This window comes from Impatiens glandulifera, chromosome 4, assembly GCF_907164915.1.
Source record: "Impatiens glandulifera chromosome 4, dImpGla2.1, whole genome shotgun sequence".
NCBI lineage: Eukaryota > Viridiplantae > Streptophyta > Magnoliopsida > Ericales > Balsaminaceae > Impatiens > Impatiens glandulifera.
The window spans coordinates 10,670,550-10,686,475 of NC_061865.1; the positions used below are offsets into that span (position 1 = coordinate 10,670,550).

Below are 15,926 nucleotides of genomic sequence, written 5' to 3' on the forward strand. Positions count from 1 at the left end.
TTGATTTCAATTACTGATATTACTGCATTGAAGTGGCTATTAGAGCTGTTGCCTTTTCGGTTTGTTTTTTCGTTGTTGAAACAGTCTAAACAATGTTATCCAGTTTTCCTTCTGTGAATAACTGAGTGATTCTCGTGATTGATTTTGTTTACTGATATGACTGCATTGAATTGGCTATTAGAGCTGTTGCCTTTTCTCGGTTTGTTTGTTTGTTTGTTGTTGAAACAGTCTAAAAGATGTTATCCAGTTTTCCATTTGTTAATTCAATTGTCCTCTTATTGTATACCCTAATTACAATGTCATGCTTGAAAATAGAAGTTTCAACCTGAACCAGGTATTTCTGAGAAAATTTAATAATTATGAAACTTCATGAATCTTGCAGAGGTGATAAGTGGAAGCCTGAAGGAAGAAGACATGACTATTGACACTACTGATCCCAGTTACTGGCTGAACTGGAGATTCCTTCTATGTGCATTATTTATCTTAACATCTATGGTTTTGTCGGCACTTATAATATGGAGATATGAAGGAGCCACGAAATCAAAGACAAGGAAGGCAGCTAGTGAGGGAGTTACATTAGGTACTGTGTACAGCCACGAAGCTTGGATGACGTGTTTAAGAACGATACATCCTTCTTGGCTGATGGGTTACAGAGTTATTGCATTCAGTGTGCTTTTGGTGTTTCTCATTGTGAACATTGTTCTTGATGGAGGTGTCATAGTTTTCTTCTATACTCAGTAATTTCTATAACCCTCTTGTCCTATATTATTTTTTACATTCATATGACTTGATGATTTAAGCTTAAAAATATCAAGTTTACTTTCAAATCTACTTAACTAGTTTCTTGGTGTTGCTTTTCTGGCTCACAGGTGGACTTTTGCTGTGGTTACTCTGTACTTTGGGGTATGTTTCTTTCCTTTTGGTTTCTGTTGTCTCTTTCTTTTCTGGCATTACATGAATATGACAGATGGATTGCATATGAGCCTCTTCAGTACTTTTTCGCTTCTTAAGAGTGCACATTGCACAATAAGATACCCATCTCTGATCTTAACTTTTTGTTTCAATATTCTGGTTGATGATTTTTGTGCCTCAATCCTGTCATTGTCAGTTAGAGCACAAAAATGAATGTTTAACAAAGAGATTCACCCTATTATACTTTTGAGATATCATAGAATTTTCTCTTTAATGGTGTTTATAATAGTTTTAGTTATTATTACACTGAGCAAAAGTGCATTATTGATGTTGTGGTGCAGATGGCTTCTGCTTTCTCCATACATGGTTGCTTGAAGCATAAGAAGATGGTTTTTGGTGACATGCATAATGATGTTGATGTAGTTGCAAATGAAAGTAATTATGCGCCCCCTAGGGTGGAGGAAAATTTCAACCTGACCAGTATGACTGAAACTCCAATTAAACATGATGAACTCTATCTAAGTAAAACTGCAAATATATGTGGATACATATTTCAGGTGGTTTACCAGGTTAGTTTCCTGCTATCCTACTTTTTTTTCTTCAACCAATATATGAAATTCAATTTTAGGACAAGCTAGTTTCATCAAGGTTTGAGTATGCTAACTTTCTATGAAGACACCTTTAGATTTGAGTTCAGAATTAATCTTTCTATCTATATCTTTCATCTTGGTTAGACATGTGTTTATATGGTACTTTACTGATAATTTCCCAAGAAGTTCATTGTGAGACTTAGTATTTGTATAATCTAGGGTTATTTGAATAACCATCTGGTTATTTGAATAACCATCTGGTTATTTCCAGATAACCTTATTTGATGTAGGTTATTTAAAATAGAGGGTAATTTGATATGTTGATGATTTGAATGATGTGATTGAATAATGAGTTATTTAAAATTAATTTTGCCTTGTTTGATTTAGGGTTATTTGAATAACCTAGTTGTTATTTAAAATAATCTTGTTTAATGTAGGATATGAAAATGAGTTTTTTTTAGTAAAAAAGACATTAGGGGTATATAGATACATATCTTTTGAAATAACATAGAGGGTTCGATTGATAAATGAATGATGTGATATTGAGTAGATTGTTGAATATTTGAAATTAATCTCAAATAACCCACATCAAATAAAGTCATGGAATTGTTTGATCTTTGATTTAGTTATTTTTACACATTTTTAGTAGAAAACTTAACCAAGCATTAACAAAGCTTAGATTCAATAGATGTTTTTATTATTTTTTTGGGGAAATGGATAAATTTCCTATTTTTGTGTTAATTATATATGGAGAAAAATAAACTACAAATTTCTTTTCTTGTGTCTTACAAGCCAATAACACCAAACACAAGTATTTTGAAACGGAAAAGAACAAAACATAACTAAACAAAAATCAGCCAAGACAAGTCTCAGTGATTAAAGCGAAACCAATCCTTCTTACCAAGATTAACCCTGGAACAACTCCTAAAAAGTGAAAGGTGAACCATAATTGTTTTTGGCATAATAAATGTTTCCAGATTAGAAAAGGATCTAGAGTTGTCAAATCGTAAGGATTGGTTTATTTTGTTTCTGTAAGCCTAGTTGTGAATATTTCAACTGGCCTCACTCTGTTGATAAACATGATATTTTGAACACATTGAGATCTGACGTAATGGAAGTTATCAAATGCTTTGTTAAGAGATTTGGTATAAAGGAAATTATAAATACAATTCCTAGCTACTAAGCCTACTAAGCTCAAGAGTTCTAATAATTATTCATCTGCTTATCATATTTGTGTATTAAATTTGTATATTTTCCTTCTTGCTTGAGCAGACTTGCGGAGGTGCAGTAATTCTCACTGATTCCGTCTTCTGGTTCATACTTTTCCCATTTTTTACACCTAATCATCAACTGGGTTTCGTGAGTTTACTTCCTAATCTAAATGCATGTAGTCACTTTCTCGATTTAGCTACCATTTTCATCTGTTAACATTTTCTTCTTCTTACAGTTGGATGTTTCTATGCACTCACTTAATGCCATCTTTCTCCTAGGAGATGTCTTGCTGAATGGCATGGTGAATTAACCTTTCTTTATCAATGAAGTTTTTTTTATCTATCCTTGATTCACCTATCAACGAGTTCTTTGTTTCGCCTTTGCAGCGGTTCCCATTCTTTCGAGTGACATATTTTATTCTTTGGACATGCATCTTTGTCGTTTTCCAATGGATCGTTCATGCCTGTCATTCAATGTGGTATGTTAAGCATTTCCCTTTCTCTCTTTAGCCATTTCTTCTTTATGTTTTATATGTTGAAGAAGAAGATTTTGGTTTGACATGATGTTGATGCATTATTGTTCTCTAATTTGTTGCAGGTGGCCATATCCATTTCTTGACATCTCATCTCCATATTCTCCACTATGGTAAGCATTCTTTGCTTTAAAGCCTTCTCACATTTGTCATGTACCCAATACCCATTATTTATTCAACATTATTAGTATAAACGCGATATCAACAGCCCGACATAATTGTTGCTCTGTTCTAACTTCTAACCGAACCTGCAATGTCATTACAGGTATGTCGCAGTCGGTGTACTCCATCTACCATGTTACGGGATCTTCTATCTGATTGCAAGGATGAAGAACCGTTTCATAAGGAGGTCATTCCCAGATTCTTTTCAATGTACAACAAGGTAGTACAAAGGTATTCATGAAGAGAATCCAACCATTCTTCTAGTTGTGAAAAGTTATTATTCTCATCATTATTTAATATTTTAAATATAATTTAGTAATTTGAAATACTCCATATAGAGTCGAATCAGCTATCTTCGGACAAAACTTTTTGTCATTTTTTAAAATTTTTATCTTTTATTTAGTATGTAATAAATACATTTTAGCAATATATATAATCACTAATCCTTTCCCGTTCTATTAAAAAAAAAAATCCTTTATTTTTTTTTTCTAAGTATTCATCTTTCATTTAACTTTTTATAATTTAATGTGTACATAGTAAATTAAATTATTAAAATAAAATATAGTACATAGAAAATAAAATACTTTAATAGATATTAAATTGACTCTTATGTCCTTGTTATGCATATTTTACAAATTATCAATTTTTAAGGGTTGTTTATTAATAATTATATATTTGAAAAGAAATAATTGTTAAAATAATTTTACAAATTTAAAATTAATTATTTAATTAAAATTTAATTATGTTTAATAAAATATTTAATTTATAACTTAAATAGGTTAATTAAAATATAAAAAATAAATATATACTTTTTTAAATAAATATTAAATAATAAAAATGAAAAAAAAAATCAAACAATATATTTAGGAGTAAAAAGAGAAGTATAAAATATTAAATATTCAAACAAAAATATAAATATTTAAAAATAAAGTATGTAAAACAAGATAGAATTCAAATAATCTTACTTAAAAGTCATCATTGAATAGATTTTATTTTTATTTTCTTAAGTCTTGGTATAAGACTAAGATATTTAAAAAGAAATAAATTAATTAAGTAAAATATACATTCTTATTAAAAATTGAATTGAAAGTGAGAATTGTTTACAGATTATAAATCAAATAGAAAATATGATATTGTTTTAGTAACATTTTGTATGCCCTCCATTTTTGAATCACCAAAGTCAACATTGTTGAACTTTTAAGTACTTAATTTTTATATTAAATAACCATCCTTTTATGACCAAATTAAAAATCAAATTTCATATTTTACAATAAATAATAATATTTTGGAACAAATAAATTATATAATTTAAAAAATGATTTAACAGTTTTATAGTATAACCATTAACCAATCATAATCATAGGCTATATATACATTTAAAAAAAATGACAGTTCAAATAGATCAAGGGTCTCATATTTCAAACTTAATATAAAATAGAAACAAATTCAATATTTTGTTTTAAGTTTGATTTAAAATTCTACAAATAAATTAGTCAAATTACATATGATCCTCGTGTAAACAACACTTCAATTTTGACTGAAATTTTTTATTTATTTTATTTGGTCAACAATAAATTTATTTAACAAAAGAATATTATAATAATTCAAATAATAAAAATATTGTCTAAAAGTTAAAGTTATTTAAGAATAATAGTGCGCTGATTGAAATTCAAATTGAATATGATTTTATAATTTTCAACATTCTTACATTAGATTTATAATTGTAATATTTTTTTTTTATTTTTCAAACACAATATTTTTTTTATCATTTATAATAAAATTTTAACTGAATTTTTTTTAATAAAAATTAAATTAAAAAAAAAACTCTTACCACTTAACTATTATAATAAGTTTTATCAAATTAATATCTTAATAATATTGATAATATATATTTAAATTATTTTTATTATATATTTTTTTAAATATAATAATTGAAATTGAGTTACAATTTACAATTATATAGTATTTTCAAATATAAAAAATGAATTATTATTTTTTAATTGAAATAAAAGAATGTGAATTTTAATTTCCATCATCCATTCAAACCTACCCTAACTGAATTTCAACTAATCAGTAATAAACACTTTAAATGTATGGAAGTGGGACCATGTTTGAGAGATTGTGTGCACTTCTTAAAATAAAATAAAATAAAATTTATTTAATAAAAACAATATTGAATTTTACTCTACGCAAACCATTTTTTTTGTTTATTAACCCAGCTCATTATCGACGGAATTGTTAAATTATGATGAATTTAATTTTGCTTTTAAGTTATATGATTAAATTAGTTAAATTAATATTTTATTTATTTATTTATATTATTCGGATAATAAATTATTAAAAATTGAAATTCGATAAAATCTCGTTTTTTTATAACTTTAACAATAAAATATCTTAAATTATATAGTTTGAAAAAAAGGAAATCCAACTAGTCCAATAACGAGCTTTAGTTTGACAATTTTATCTTCTGTTATATAAATTTAGAATCATAAAAAAAAAAAAAAAGATCGATTATCACATTTTATTATGTTTGCGGGGTTATGTGCTTATGTTCTTGTGGTAACATTTTTTTATTGAGAAATGATTAAGAGATGGAATAACGTGACGACAATTTAATTGACCCAAAAAAATAACAAAATTTATCTTTCTTCTACTTCCTTACCCTTTATCATTTTTTCAACCGGATACAGTGACACATTTTCTCATTTCCTCTCTGTCCTTTTTATTTTTATTTTAATATTGGATAGACAATAGAAAAAGAAAAATTAGTTATTAAAAAAAAATATGACACTATATAATAAATATGTGACCGCTGAGGAGTCTCTTACCAGTCCTCTCTTCCTTCTCTCTGTTCTTGGCCACTGCTAGCAGCTGATCTATAATCGGGAGGTAAATCTCTACATTTGATTTCTCTTTCGAAGAATTCTGTAGATTTATAACTTGTTTGTTATAGATTCATGAATCATGATGATTGATCAAGTTAGTTTTGAAAAAATGGATTTCTAGATTATTAACATAATAACTATCATTGAATGATTAGATTCATACTAATAAATGCAATTTTAGTTGAAATTAATATTTGATTTGAACCACATTTGTAATGATTCTCCTAATCCTTACGAAACGAGATCTGTGTGTTGATTCAATATATATATATATATACATGATCTGCATGTGACAACAGAGTAGATCTGAAATCTGTTGGCGAGAATGGCTCGTAAGAAGATCAGAGAGTACGATTCGAAGAGATTGTTGAAGGAACATTACAAGAGACTCACCGGTCAGGAACTCGAGATCAAATCTGCGCAGGTAATTAATATGTGATTATCGTTCTGGCTGTAGAATCTCTAGGAAAAGTGAAATTAATCATGTTTTATATTCTTATTTTGGCGGTAGATCACGAAATCGACAGATCTAAATGATCTTGTTGAAAAGGAAACTTGGCTTTCATCTGAGAAACTGGTTGTGAAACCTGATATGTTGTTTGGGAAGCGTGGTAAGAGTGGATTAGTGGCTTTGAATTTGGATTTTGCTCAAGTTGTTTCGTTTGTGAAAGAACGGCTTGATAAAGAGGTAATTAATTAGATATAAGATCTGTCATGAGATTTTGAATTGCATAACAAGTTTTGATGGAGAGATTTGATTCAACAGGTAGAGATGGGGGAATGTAGAGGACCTATTACTACATTTATTGTCGAACCTTTTGTCCCTCACGATGAAGAGTTTTACCTCAACATTGTTTCGGAGCGACTTGGATGTAGTCTTAGTTTTTCAGAATGTGGAGGAATTGAAATTGAGGAAAACTGGGACAAGGTATATATAGTATACAGTATTATTGTCTCATTTTGATCTTACCTTTTTTATATCGTGTTTATTTTGAAGTTGCTAAAGATATTGATGATTTCCCCCCCTTTTTGAAATAGGTTAAAACTATATTTGTCCCAACAGGGATTTCCTTAACCTCCGAGGTCTGTGCACCACTTGTTGCAACTCTTCCATTGGAGGTACCTACTCTTTGTGATCCAAATAGGCAACTTTTATGCAACGATTTATATAATTTTAGGAGAAATTCAAATTGCCCGGTTGAATTTGGAAGAAAGACTCAAACTGCCTAATGTATTTTCAAATGGCTCAAATTAGTTTCAGCCATTTGAAACTACGATGGGCGATTTGATCCTTCCTACCATGTCCAATTAGCGATTTGGGTATTTTCTTTTTCTTAATTTTTATTTAAAGAATCCAATAGCTATGTGTAGTTCTATATGTAATTATGACTACAATCCTTCACCTCAAATATTTTAATTTTTTCCATACTTCAAGTGCTTGAAATAGCTAATGAGAGTATGTTCACTGATGTAGGTGAAAGAAGTAATTAAGGAATTCATTCAAGTCATCTTTGCTCTATTTTTAGGTATATCTTCAAGAATCAAGATTATGAACAAATTCATTTTTAAGTACTGTAGTAGATTTTCTGAGTTGATTTAATCATATTGTAGATCTGGACTTCACTTTCCTTGAAATGAATCCATTCACATTGGTGAATGGAAAGCCTTATCCACTGGACATGAGAGGCGAGCTAGATGATACAGCAGCCTTCAAGAACTTCAAGAAGTATACTTTTCCCCCCTCCTTTTTCTAGTTGTATACATAATACATACGACTAATATAATGTACAATTGCAGGTGGGGCAATATTGAATTTCCTATGCCATTTGGAAGAGTCATGAGTGCAACCGAAAGCTTTATCCATGGTCTAGATGATAAGACAAGTGCTTCATTAAAATTCACTGTGCTGAATCCAAAGGGAAGAATATGGACAATGGTAGCTGGAGGCGGTGCCAGTGTGATCTACGCTGATACCGTAAGATGAATCCAAATATATTTTTTTATTTTATAAATTAGACGATCAACACTTCTCAGCTTCTGTCTTGTTTTGGCTATATAATCAGGTTGGAGACCTTGGCTATGCTTCTGAACTTGGGAACTATGCAGAATACAGTGGAGCACCCAATGAAGAAGAAGTTTTGCAGTATGCTAGGGTCGTTATTGATGTAAGCAATTCTCACTTCTCTTCTACTTGCTCCATGTCTTAAAACGATATGGCCTATACAATGGTGAAAGTAGAAGTCAATAGGATGATTATTAGTTTGACATTGCTTAAACATATGAATCAAGCTTTATTGTGAAGCTGTGTATTGAGAGTGCTGATGTGGTGGCTAACTCAGCTTGACCGCTGACATGGAAGTTGAGTCAGCTGCTAATGTCAATTCTATAATATGGAAAGAACCAAATGCATGCAAATAATCAAGCTTCATCAATAAGCTGTGTATTGAGAATGCTGATGTGTGTGACAATTGAGTCAGCTGCTAATGTCGATTCTCTAATATAGTTGATGCAAATAATCAAGCTTCATCGTTAAGCCGTGTATTGAGAGTGCTGATGTGGCAGCTGACTCAGCTTGACCGTTGACGTGATAATTGAGTTAGCTGCTAATGTCGATTCACTTATATAGAAAAAATCAAATAAATGCAAATAATCAAGCTTTATCGTTGAGCTGTGTATTGAAATTGCTGATGGAGTTTCTGACTCAACTTGACCGCTGATGTGGCTGTTGAGTCAGCTGCTAATGTGGATTCTCTAATATATAAATAACCAAATACATGCAAATAATCAAGCTTTATCGTTAAGCTGTATATTGGGAGTATTGATGTAGTGGCTGACATGGATTCTCTAATGTGGAAGTAATTTTTGTGATTCCTGTATGCAGTGTGTAACAGCAAATCCAGATGGGCAGAAGAGAGCCCTTGTGATCGGAGGAGGAATCGCGAATTTCACAGATGTGGCTGCAACTTTTAGCGGTATAATTAGGGCCTTGAAGGAGAAGGTGCGATATCATAATCACTAATATGGCCTTTGATTCTCCTTAATTAACAGAAACCATCCTTGAAATTATTTTGTTGTTGTTGAAATAGGAAGCCAAGCTTAAAGCTGCAAGAGTGAATATATATGTAAGGAGAGGAGGTCCAAATTATCAGAAAGGGCTAGCAAAGATGAGGGCACTTGGAGATGAAATTGGCATCCCAATTGAGGTAAATTCTTTCGGGTTTAGTTGTTTTATCGTGTTAATGAGATTTCTCGGTTTTTGCTTGACAACTTGTTGCGTTTTCTAGGTGTATGGACCAGAGGCTACAATGACTGGCATATGCAAACAGGCCATCCAGTGCATTACTACTGCTGCTTAAGTGGATTCCAATAATTATTATGAAGTTTCTATTTCATTTGTAGTCAAATTGTTGTATCAATAATTTGTTGTATTAAGTGGATTTCCAATAATCATCTTAGTTTATCTTGGCAAGTCTTAGAAACTGCAGTTTAATTGCTGGATATTTGGTATATTGGATTCTTAATCAATAATATTGTTTTCTTGTTTGAGACAAATTGACATGTTTAAAAAATTAATATTATTTGTAGCTCACGCTGAAAAAATAATGTTTAAAATAGCTGTAGAACTGCCCCGGTTTTGAATCTCTTAGGCGTGACTATTTAAATAACTTAAGATCTTTTTAATCTCTTGTCAAATTATTTAATTTATTTATTAAAATATTCTCTATTTTAAATTATTATTTATTATTTTATTATTATATATTAATATTTTAACAGATTTTTTTTTATCAAAAACAAAATCTCAATCACCTTAAAATTATCTCAAAATATATTTTAAAAAAAAATTAAGTTATTTAAATAAAAATTGAATCCTATCAAACCCCTCGATTGACTTTAGTGCCTAGTTATTGACATATAATCTAAATTATTGTTGAATGTTTTTAATAATGTGATTTAGTGGTTATGTCTTTTCAAACTTCTTATTCATTTCTTGTAACTTTATAATAGTGTTTTGCATTTTCCACAAAACTAATTGAAGATAAAATAGACATGTGACGTCTTCTAATTTTGCTGTAAAATAAGGTGGATATTCTTAGTGTCTATAAGGATTTGGGTTCGAGTTCTTCTGGTTAAATTTATTGAATGTGTTTGCAAGCTATATGTTTAACTCACGTTAATTTGCGTTCTACGAAAGAGTCATGGAAAAAAACAGAGCCATGTGACATGTTTGTTATTATATGATTCAATCTTATTTAGAGTTTGTATACATATGAGGCTGTGAATGCCTAGTCATTAATAACTAAACGGATAGAGTAGATTGATCATAGTTGAGTCATTGAATCTATTATAAAGATATGAATGCAATAATATCACTTATCAATACATTTGTTTTGGGACCACTGGATATAACTAATATACCAAGAAATCTTGAATTTTTTTATTTTATTTTTTGTAATTCATGCTTGATTAATTCCATACTATATATATACAGTTGGTTGGTTGTTTGTACTTTGGTTTGGTTTGAATGTGAGATTTGAAACTTGAACTACTAGCTATTTCTTACATCAGTATTTCTCAATATTGTTAAATTTTGTGGACCATCTTTAATAATTAAATATTCAAAGAGTTGGTAATGTTTTAAAAATTGGTAGTTGGATAGGATAATACTGTTTATCTATTGACATAAAAACAAATCATTTTCATCACAACTCAATTATTTGATAAGGGTGACCACGAATTCGATACACACGTAATATGACCTATCTTCTGGTCGGTCCCAAACACCCTTATCATCGATATGAAAAGAAAGAAAAGAGAAAGCAAAATTTTGGATTGGATAAGTTTTTTTTTTGTTTGCCGAAAGTTTTATCATTTTCATTATAACTCAATGATCTCATTGTGATTTTGATACGCGTAATATGACATGGAAATCTTGTGGCTATAAAAATGAAGAAAAAAAGTTAGTAAACTATTTAAATTTTGGGTTGGGTAATTTATTTTTTTTACAAGGAGTAATTTTAAGGTGGTTATTATGACCCATTTAATTTAAAAATGTTATGTGGGAATCAAATCTGAAATATTTTATTTAAAAGATAGAGATAGACACATTCACAATAAATATATTATGGTTTATACAGATAGGTCTTAATGGCATTCCTATTATTTAATAAAAAGAATATTGTAAATAAATATTGTATAAACACTAACCTACTAAGGTAGTTGTGACAAAAAAATAAATTAAATATTACTGTTTCATTTATTACTTAAAAAGCTTTAAGTTAAAATGGAATAAATGTAAGTTGAAATAAAAAGTTACCTATCAACTTATATATTTAATTCATTCAAATTGACATATCCTCATAAAAACAGGGTCTAACTTAATACTCTGTCTAATAGATTTTATAAAAAAAAGTATTAAAAAATATAAATAATTATGTCTAGACATTTTTTTTAATATTAATGAAAATATAGTTTTCTGTTTAGATGTAAATAAAATTTTAACTAGTTTAGATTTTAAATTGTCTATTATAATTATATTATATTTAAAAATTTATTCTTTATCCTATTTACTGATTGTATTATTTGTTGAAATATTATAAAATTCTTTGATGTATTTTAATGCGGTCACATGAACTGCCTCAAAAACAATGTTGTAAACTTTATTTATAATAATAAAATATTTAGCACATTAACATGCGGTATTATTTTATAATTGGTCATATGAAAATTTTCTTTTTTTATTATTCATTAATTAGGCCAATTAATGCAATGGCAGATCAATTGTTAAAATATGAATAATTGGCATGTCATTTCAAACATGAGTCTTAAAGTTGAAGCTGAGTTTTAATTTACTGAAAATTCGATAAATAATTTCGGTCAATCTTTGGTTATTTCATCCAAATTATTATTATTTTTTTAAAGAAATTTCAATTCTTTAGAAAATCGTCTACAAAAACAACAAAATTCACAAAGACAAAAATAGAGTAATAACACAAACCAATAAGAACAAAAAAAATTTGAAAAACATAAAAATAAATAAAGATATACAAAACAAATGACATTAAATACTAACTCTCTCGTCAATGTTCACATATTATACTCTTTAAAGATCGTTAAAAATATCAACGATTCACCCCGCTGAAAAATCGGTTTACCACTGTGAATCTCCGTCAATTTTGAAAACAAATCACAGGACAAGTGTTTTTTTTTTAATATTCTTTAAAGTATATACAATAAGTTATATATTGAGTTGTTGATGCTATTCAAGAATGGCCAATCGAATCTCTATGTTTTTATTCTTGATATTATCAATCTCTTATCTTTGACCATGTTGTTAGCATTTTCTTATGTTTTTCTTGAAATTTATGATAAATATTATTATAATTTATGCTCATTTGATTCTTCCAATATTAAGAGAAAAAATTAGGGATATCAATAGATACCCGAAATCTTATATCCTTGAGTATTCTCCCAAAAGAGGTTGAGAAAGGGTAATTAAAATTCTATTAAAATCTAATTCGGGAATAGAGAGTAAAATTGAAATACCCATCTATTAATAACTAGTCCCAAAATTCATAAAAATAGTACATATATATACAATTAAATTATCCTATGCAATATTTATATTCTTTAGATTTCTTAAGTTGAGTCTTTCTTGTATTATTTTTTCGTTCTTATATTTCAAGTATAAATTATTTAAGTAAAAGAGGAGATTTAGTAGAAAATATCTTAAAAATAGAGTATTTTAGGTATTCTAGAAAGTGGGATAAATAAATAAAGTTACCACCTTTAAAATTGAAATTAATAGGTCCTACTTATCTAAAAAGATAACATACATCACTAATATCCAAAAATCATATCCAAAAAACACAATTTCTTTTTTCATTCAAGATCTATATATAGTGTATAAATACAACCCCAACTTCAATGAACCAAACTTACTCAAATTAATGGATCAAGACCAAACCAAAAACCCAACTCCAATTCAAGGAGACATACTTGAATCAATCCTTTCCTTAATCCCACTTATAAACCTAACCCAAGCTTTACATGTTTCAAAAGAATGGAGAATTGCAGTTTCATCTTCTCTCCTTCTAAATCCCCCAAAACCATGGTTCTTCATTCACTACCAAAATATCCGATACCCTTATGCCATTTCCACTTCTGCATATGATTCAAGGTCCAAAGACTGGATACAGATTGACAGGTCGGCTATGGCTTGTGTCTCTGCTCTTAGATCATCTCATTCTAGTCTACTTTACATGATGTCTCCAGCTGGTCTTTCTTTTTCTTCGGACCCATTTCATCTTAAGTGGGTTCATGCTGATGCTGGACCACTTGTGTGGAGGTCTGACCCAATTGTTGCACTTGTTGCTGGGAAAGTTATTGTTGCTGGTGGTGGGTGTGATTTTGAAGATGATCCTTTGGCTGTTGAGATATATGATGTAAGTGTTCATATATTAATATAGTACTTTAATTTATGTTTTATTAGTATCTAGTTTAATTGATTAAATTTTATAATAATTTTGATTAGGTATTAAGTTTTAGGTTCAAATCTTGGTAAATTTTTTTTTTTACTTTTTTTGTTAGTAGGGACCAGGGGAAGGTATATAAACTTTTTTTTGGTAAGGATACGGGGAAGGTAGGCAGCCTTAGGGTCGGTATTGGACATCATTCGTTTGAGTTATTTGAATAATCCTAATTCAAAAACTATATTTGTTCATTCGTCTATTCTTTATTAAATTACTCAATTTATTAATCAAATTACTAAAATATTTTTATTTTAAATTATTATTTTTCATTTTAACATCATATATTAATACTTTTTAATTCAAAATCATCACTAATTATTATTTTTTAAATAACTCAATTTTTTTTAAAACATCTTGATATATGTATTTTTTTAAGGGAGGGTAGCCCTATCCAGCATGTTTTGCCTCCCCTATAGCCGAACCCGAACCTAATATTTGTCGGTTAGAAATGATTATGTGTCTTTTTAATAAATATAAATGATTTCTATGATTAGTTAAATGTTAGACTCATTTAATACCACTTTTAAATTTAAGGCATTTATTGAATTTATTTCATGTATAATTAACTTCATACCCGGGAATCCTTGTAGTTTTAAATAAGTTATTAACCTAATTTAATCTCTAATTGTTAGTAGTTTGCTTCAATTTTTATTATTATAATTTATTATAACTACATAATTATTGATGAGTTAATTTAGTAAATCTGCATAATGAAAATAAAATTATAAAAAGAGAATAAATGGAGAAACAAATAAATAAAAGGAAAAAGTAGAAAAAAAAGATAAAACTAATAAAATAGAGGATATAGGTAAAAAAAATAAAGAGAATAAAAAGAGTTAATTAACACTAGTTTAATAAAAAAAAAAATTAAATTCAAAATGTGTTTTATTTTATTTATTTTGTTAGTTTTTTCCCTTCATATTATTATATCAACCTATTATTACCAATAGTAACTTATTTATAATTATAAGTTGAATACTTTAAGATGAAGATAAACACTACTACTTTGAGTGTCAGTTGCGTTTGAATGAACAAATACTATTAATTTTTATTAATATATACATAAATAAAATATATTTCAGAAAGTTATTTTATTTAAATCAATATCTCAATAAAACTTTTTCTTCGATTAGTCTTCAACAGGTTTAATGGAGTTGAGCGAACCGATGCCGGCTACACTCAAGGACTCCGCCGCCTCCACGTGGCTATCCGTCGCAACCGATGGCCACATTTTGTACGTAATGGAGAAATACACTGGTATGATGCACACATTCAATCCCGAATCCGATATTTGGTCTAGACCACACGATATCTCCACCTATCATAACGGTTTCAATTCAAATATCACATTTTCAAATGGTCGTCTAATCTTAATCGTACTAATTGGTGATATGGAAAATGCAATTAGTTTGAAACTTTGGTCCGTTAACACAAAAAACTTCGAGAAAGAAGAAATTGGAGAAATGCCTAGTGAAATGTTTGATAAGATGAAGATTGAAAGTTTTCAAATAACTTCGATTAATGTATATTCGGCGGGGAATTGGATTTATATATATAATTCATCCGAGTTGGGAGATTTGTATGTTTGCGAGATTGTAAATGGCGGATTTAGATGGACGGTGGAGAAAGTTCCGGTTAAAAATGGCCGGTGGAAGGCGATGGCGATTACTTGCTCGGAGGTGGGGATATATGATGTGGATGAGGCTGTGAAAGAGGAGAATTGGAAATATGTTACCATTAAATGTGGATGACTTAAATGGATTATAATGAGAAAAAAAAAACATTTGTACTCTTCTTGGTTATCTTATTTTTGTAAATATCTTTATTAATAAGTTTGCAAAAAAAATCCTTTAAAATATTTTTTTATTTTTATTAAAGTTTCACTTTAGATGACAAAATAATGATAATTCTATTTTCATTAGTGTCGTCAATTTTTAAAATACACAAAAATTAGGTTAAGATAATGTATTTTTGGGTTGAGTTTAAATTAAGTCGATTCTTTTAACCTAGTTTATAAATAAGTCAAAATTGGGTAAACCTGAAATAACCTAAAGTAGAATTTACAATTTTCATGTAAGAATTTTGTGTTTGACTTTTCCTACTC

At 28.9% G+C, this 15,926-nt stretch overlaps 3 protein-coding genes across 3 annotated transcripts; all 3 read left to right on the forward strand.

Moving 5' to 3' along the window:
- Positions 1-354: 354 nt before the first annotated feature.
- Positions 355-3,770, forward strand: LOC124934410. Its single transcript, XM_047474938.1, has 8 exons — positions 355-737; positions 870-903; positions 1,254-1,481; positions 2,775-2,861; positions 2,950-3,015; positions 3,101-3,192; positions 3,312-3,359; positions 3,512-3,770. Exons 1-8 carry the CDS (start codon positions 370-372, stop codon positions 3,630-3,632), a joined length of 1,044 nt encoding a protein of 347 aa, XP_047330894.1. The 5' UTR covers positions 355-369; the 3' UTR covers positions 3,633-3,770.
- Positions 3,771-6,182: 2,412 nt separating this feature from the next.
- Positions 6,183-9,845, forward strand: LOC124935899 (ATP-citrate synthase alpha chain protein 2). The gene is made up of 12 exons (XM_047476333.1): positions 6,183-6,297; positions 6,593-6,717; positions 6,805-6,981; positions 7,060-7,221; positions 7,332-7,412; positions 7,768-7,819; positions 7,905-8,019; positions 8,091-8,268; positions 8,357-8,458; positions 9,175-9,291; positions 9,380-9,496; positions 9,578-9,845. Exons 2-12 carry the CDS (start codon positions 6,619-6,621, stop codon positions 9,647-9,649), a joined length of 1,272 nt encoding a protein of 423 aa, XP_047332289.1. The 5' UTR covers positions 6,183-6,297; positions 6,593-6,618; the 3' UTR covers positions 9,650-9,845.
- A 3,368-nt stretch (positions 9,846-13,213) lies between these two features.
- LOC124936609 (F-box/kelch-repeat protein At1g23390-like) lies at positions 13,214-15,708 on the forward strand. The gene is made up of 2 exons (XM_047477124.1): positions 13,214-13,735; positions 14,956-15,708. The coding sequence occupies exons 1-2, from the start codon at positions 13,241-13,243 to the stop codon at positions 15,571-15,573; spliced, it is 1,113 nt and encodes a 370-aa protein (XP_047333080.1). The 5' UTR covers positions 13,214-13,240; the 3' UTR covers positions 15,574-15,708.
- Positions 15,709-15,926: the final 218 nt, after the last annotated feature.

Bases quoted from the DNA above. Each gene is read 5' to 3' on its own strand.
- LOC124934410 (XM_047474938.1), top strand. From the start codon at position 370: ATGAATCTTGCAGAGGTGATAAGTGGAAGCCTGAAGGAAGAAGACATG. The intron at 738-869 runs GTAATTTCTATA...TCTGGCTCACAG, and splicing joins ATAGTTTTCTTCTATACTCA to GTGGACTTTTGCTGTGGTTA. The intron at 3,016-3,100 runs GTGAATTAACCT...TCGCCTTTGCAG, and splicing joins ATGTCTTGCTGAATGGCATG to CGGTTCCCATTCTTTCGAGT.
- LOC124935899 (XM_047476333.1), top strand. From the start codon at position 6,619: ATGGCTCGTAAGAAGATCAGAGAGTACGATTCGAAGAGATTGTTGAAG. The intron at 6,718-6,804 runs GTAATTAATATG...TTTTGGCGGTAG, and splicing joins TCGAGATCAAATCTGCGCAG to ATCACGAAATCGACAGATCT. The intron at 6,982-7,059 runs GTAATTAATTAG...TTGATTCAACAG, and splicing joins AAGAACGGCTTGATAAAGAG to GTAGAGATGGGGGAATGTAG.
- LOC124936609 (XM_047477124.1), top strand. From the start codon at position 13,241: ATGGATCAAGACCAAACCAAAAACCCAACTCCAATTCAAGGAGACATA. The intron at 13,736-14,955 runs GTAAGTGTTCAT...TTCTTCGATTAG, and splicing joins TGGCTGTTGAGATATATGAT to TCTTCAACAGGTTTAATGGA.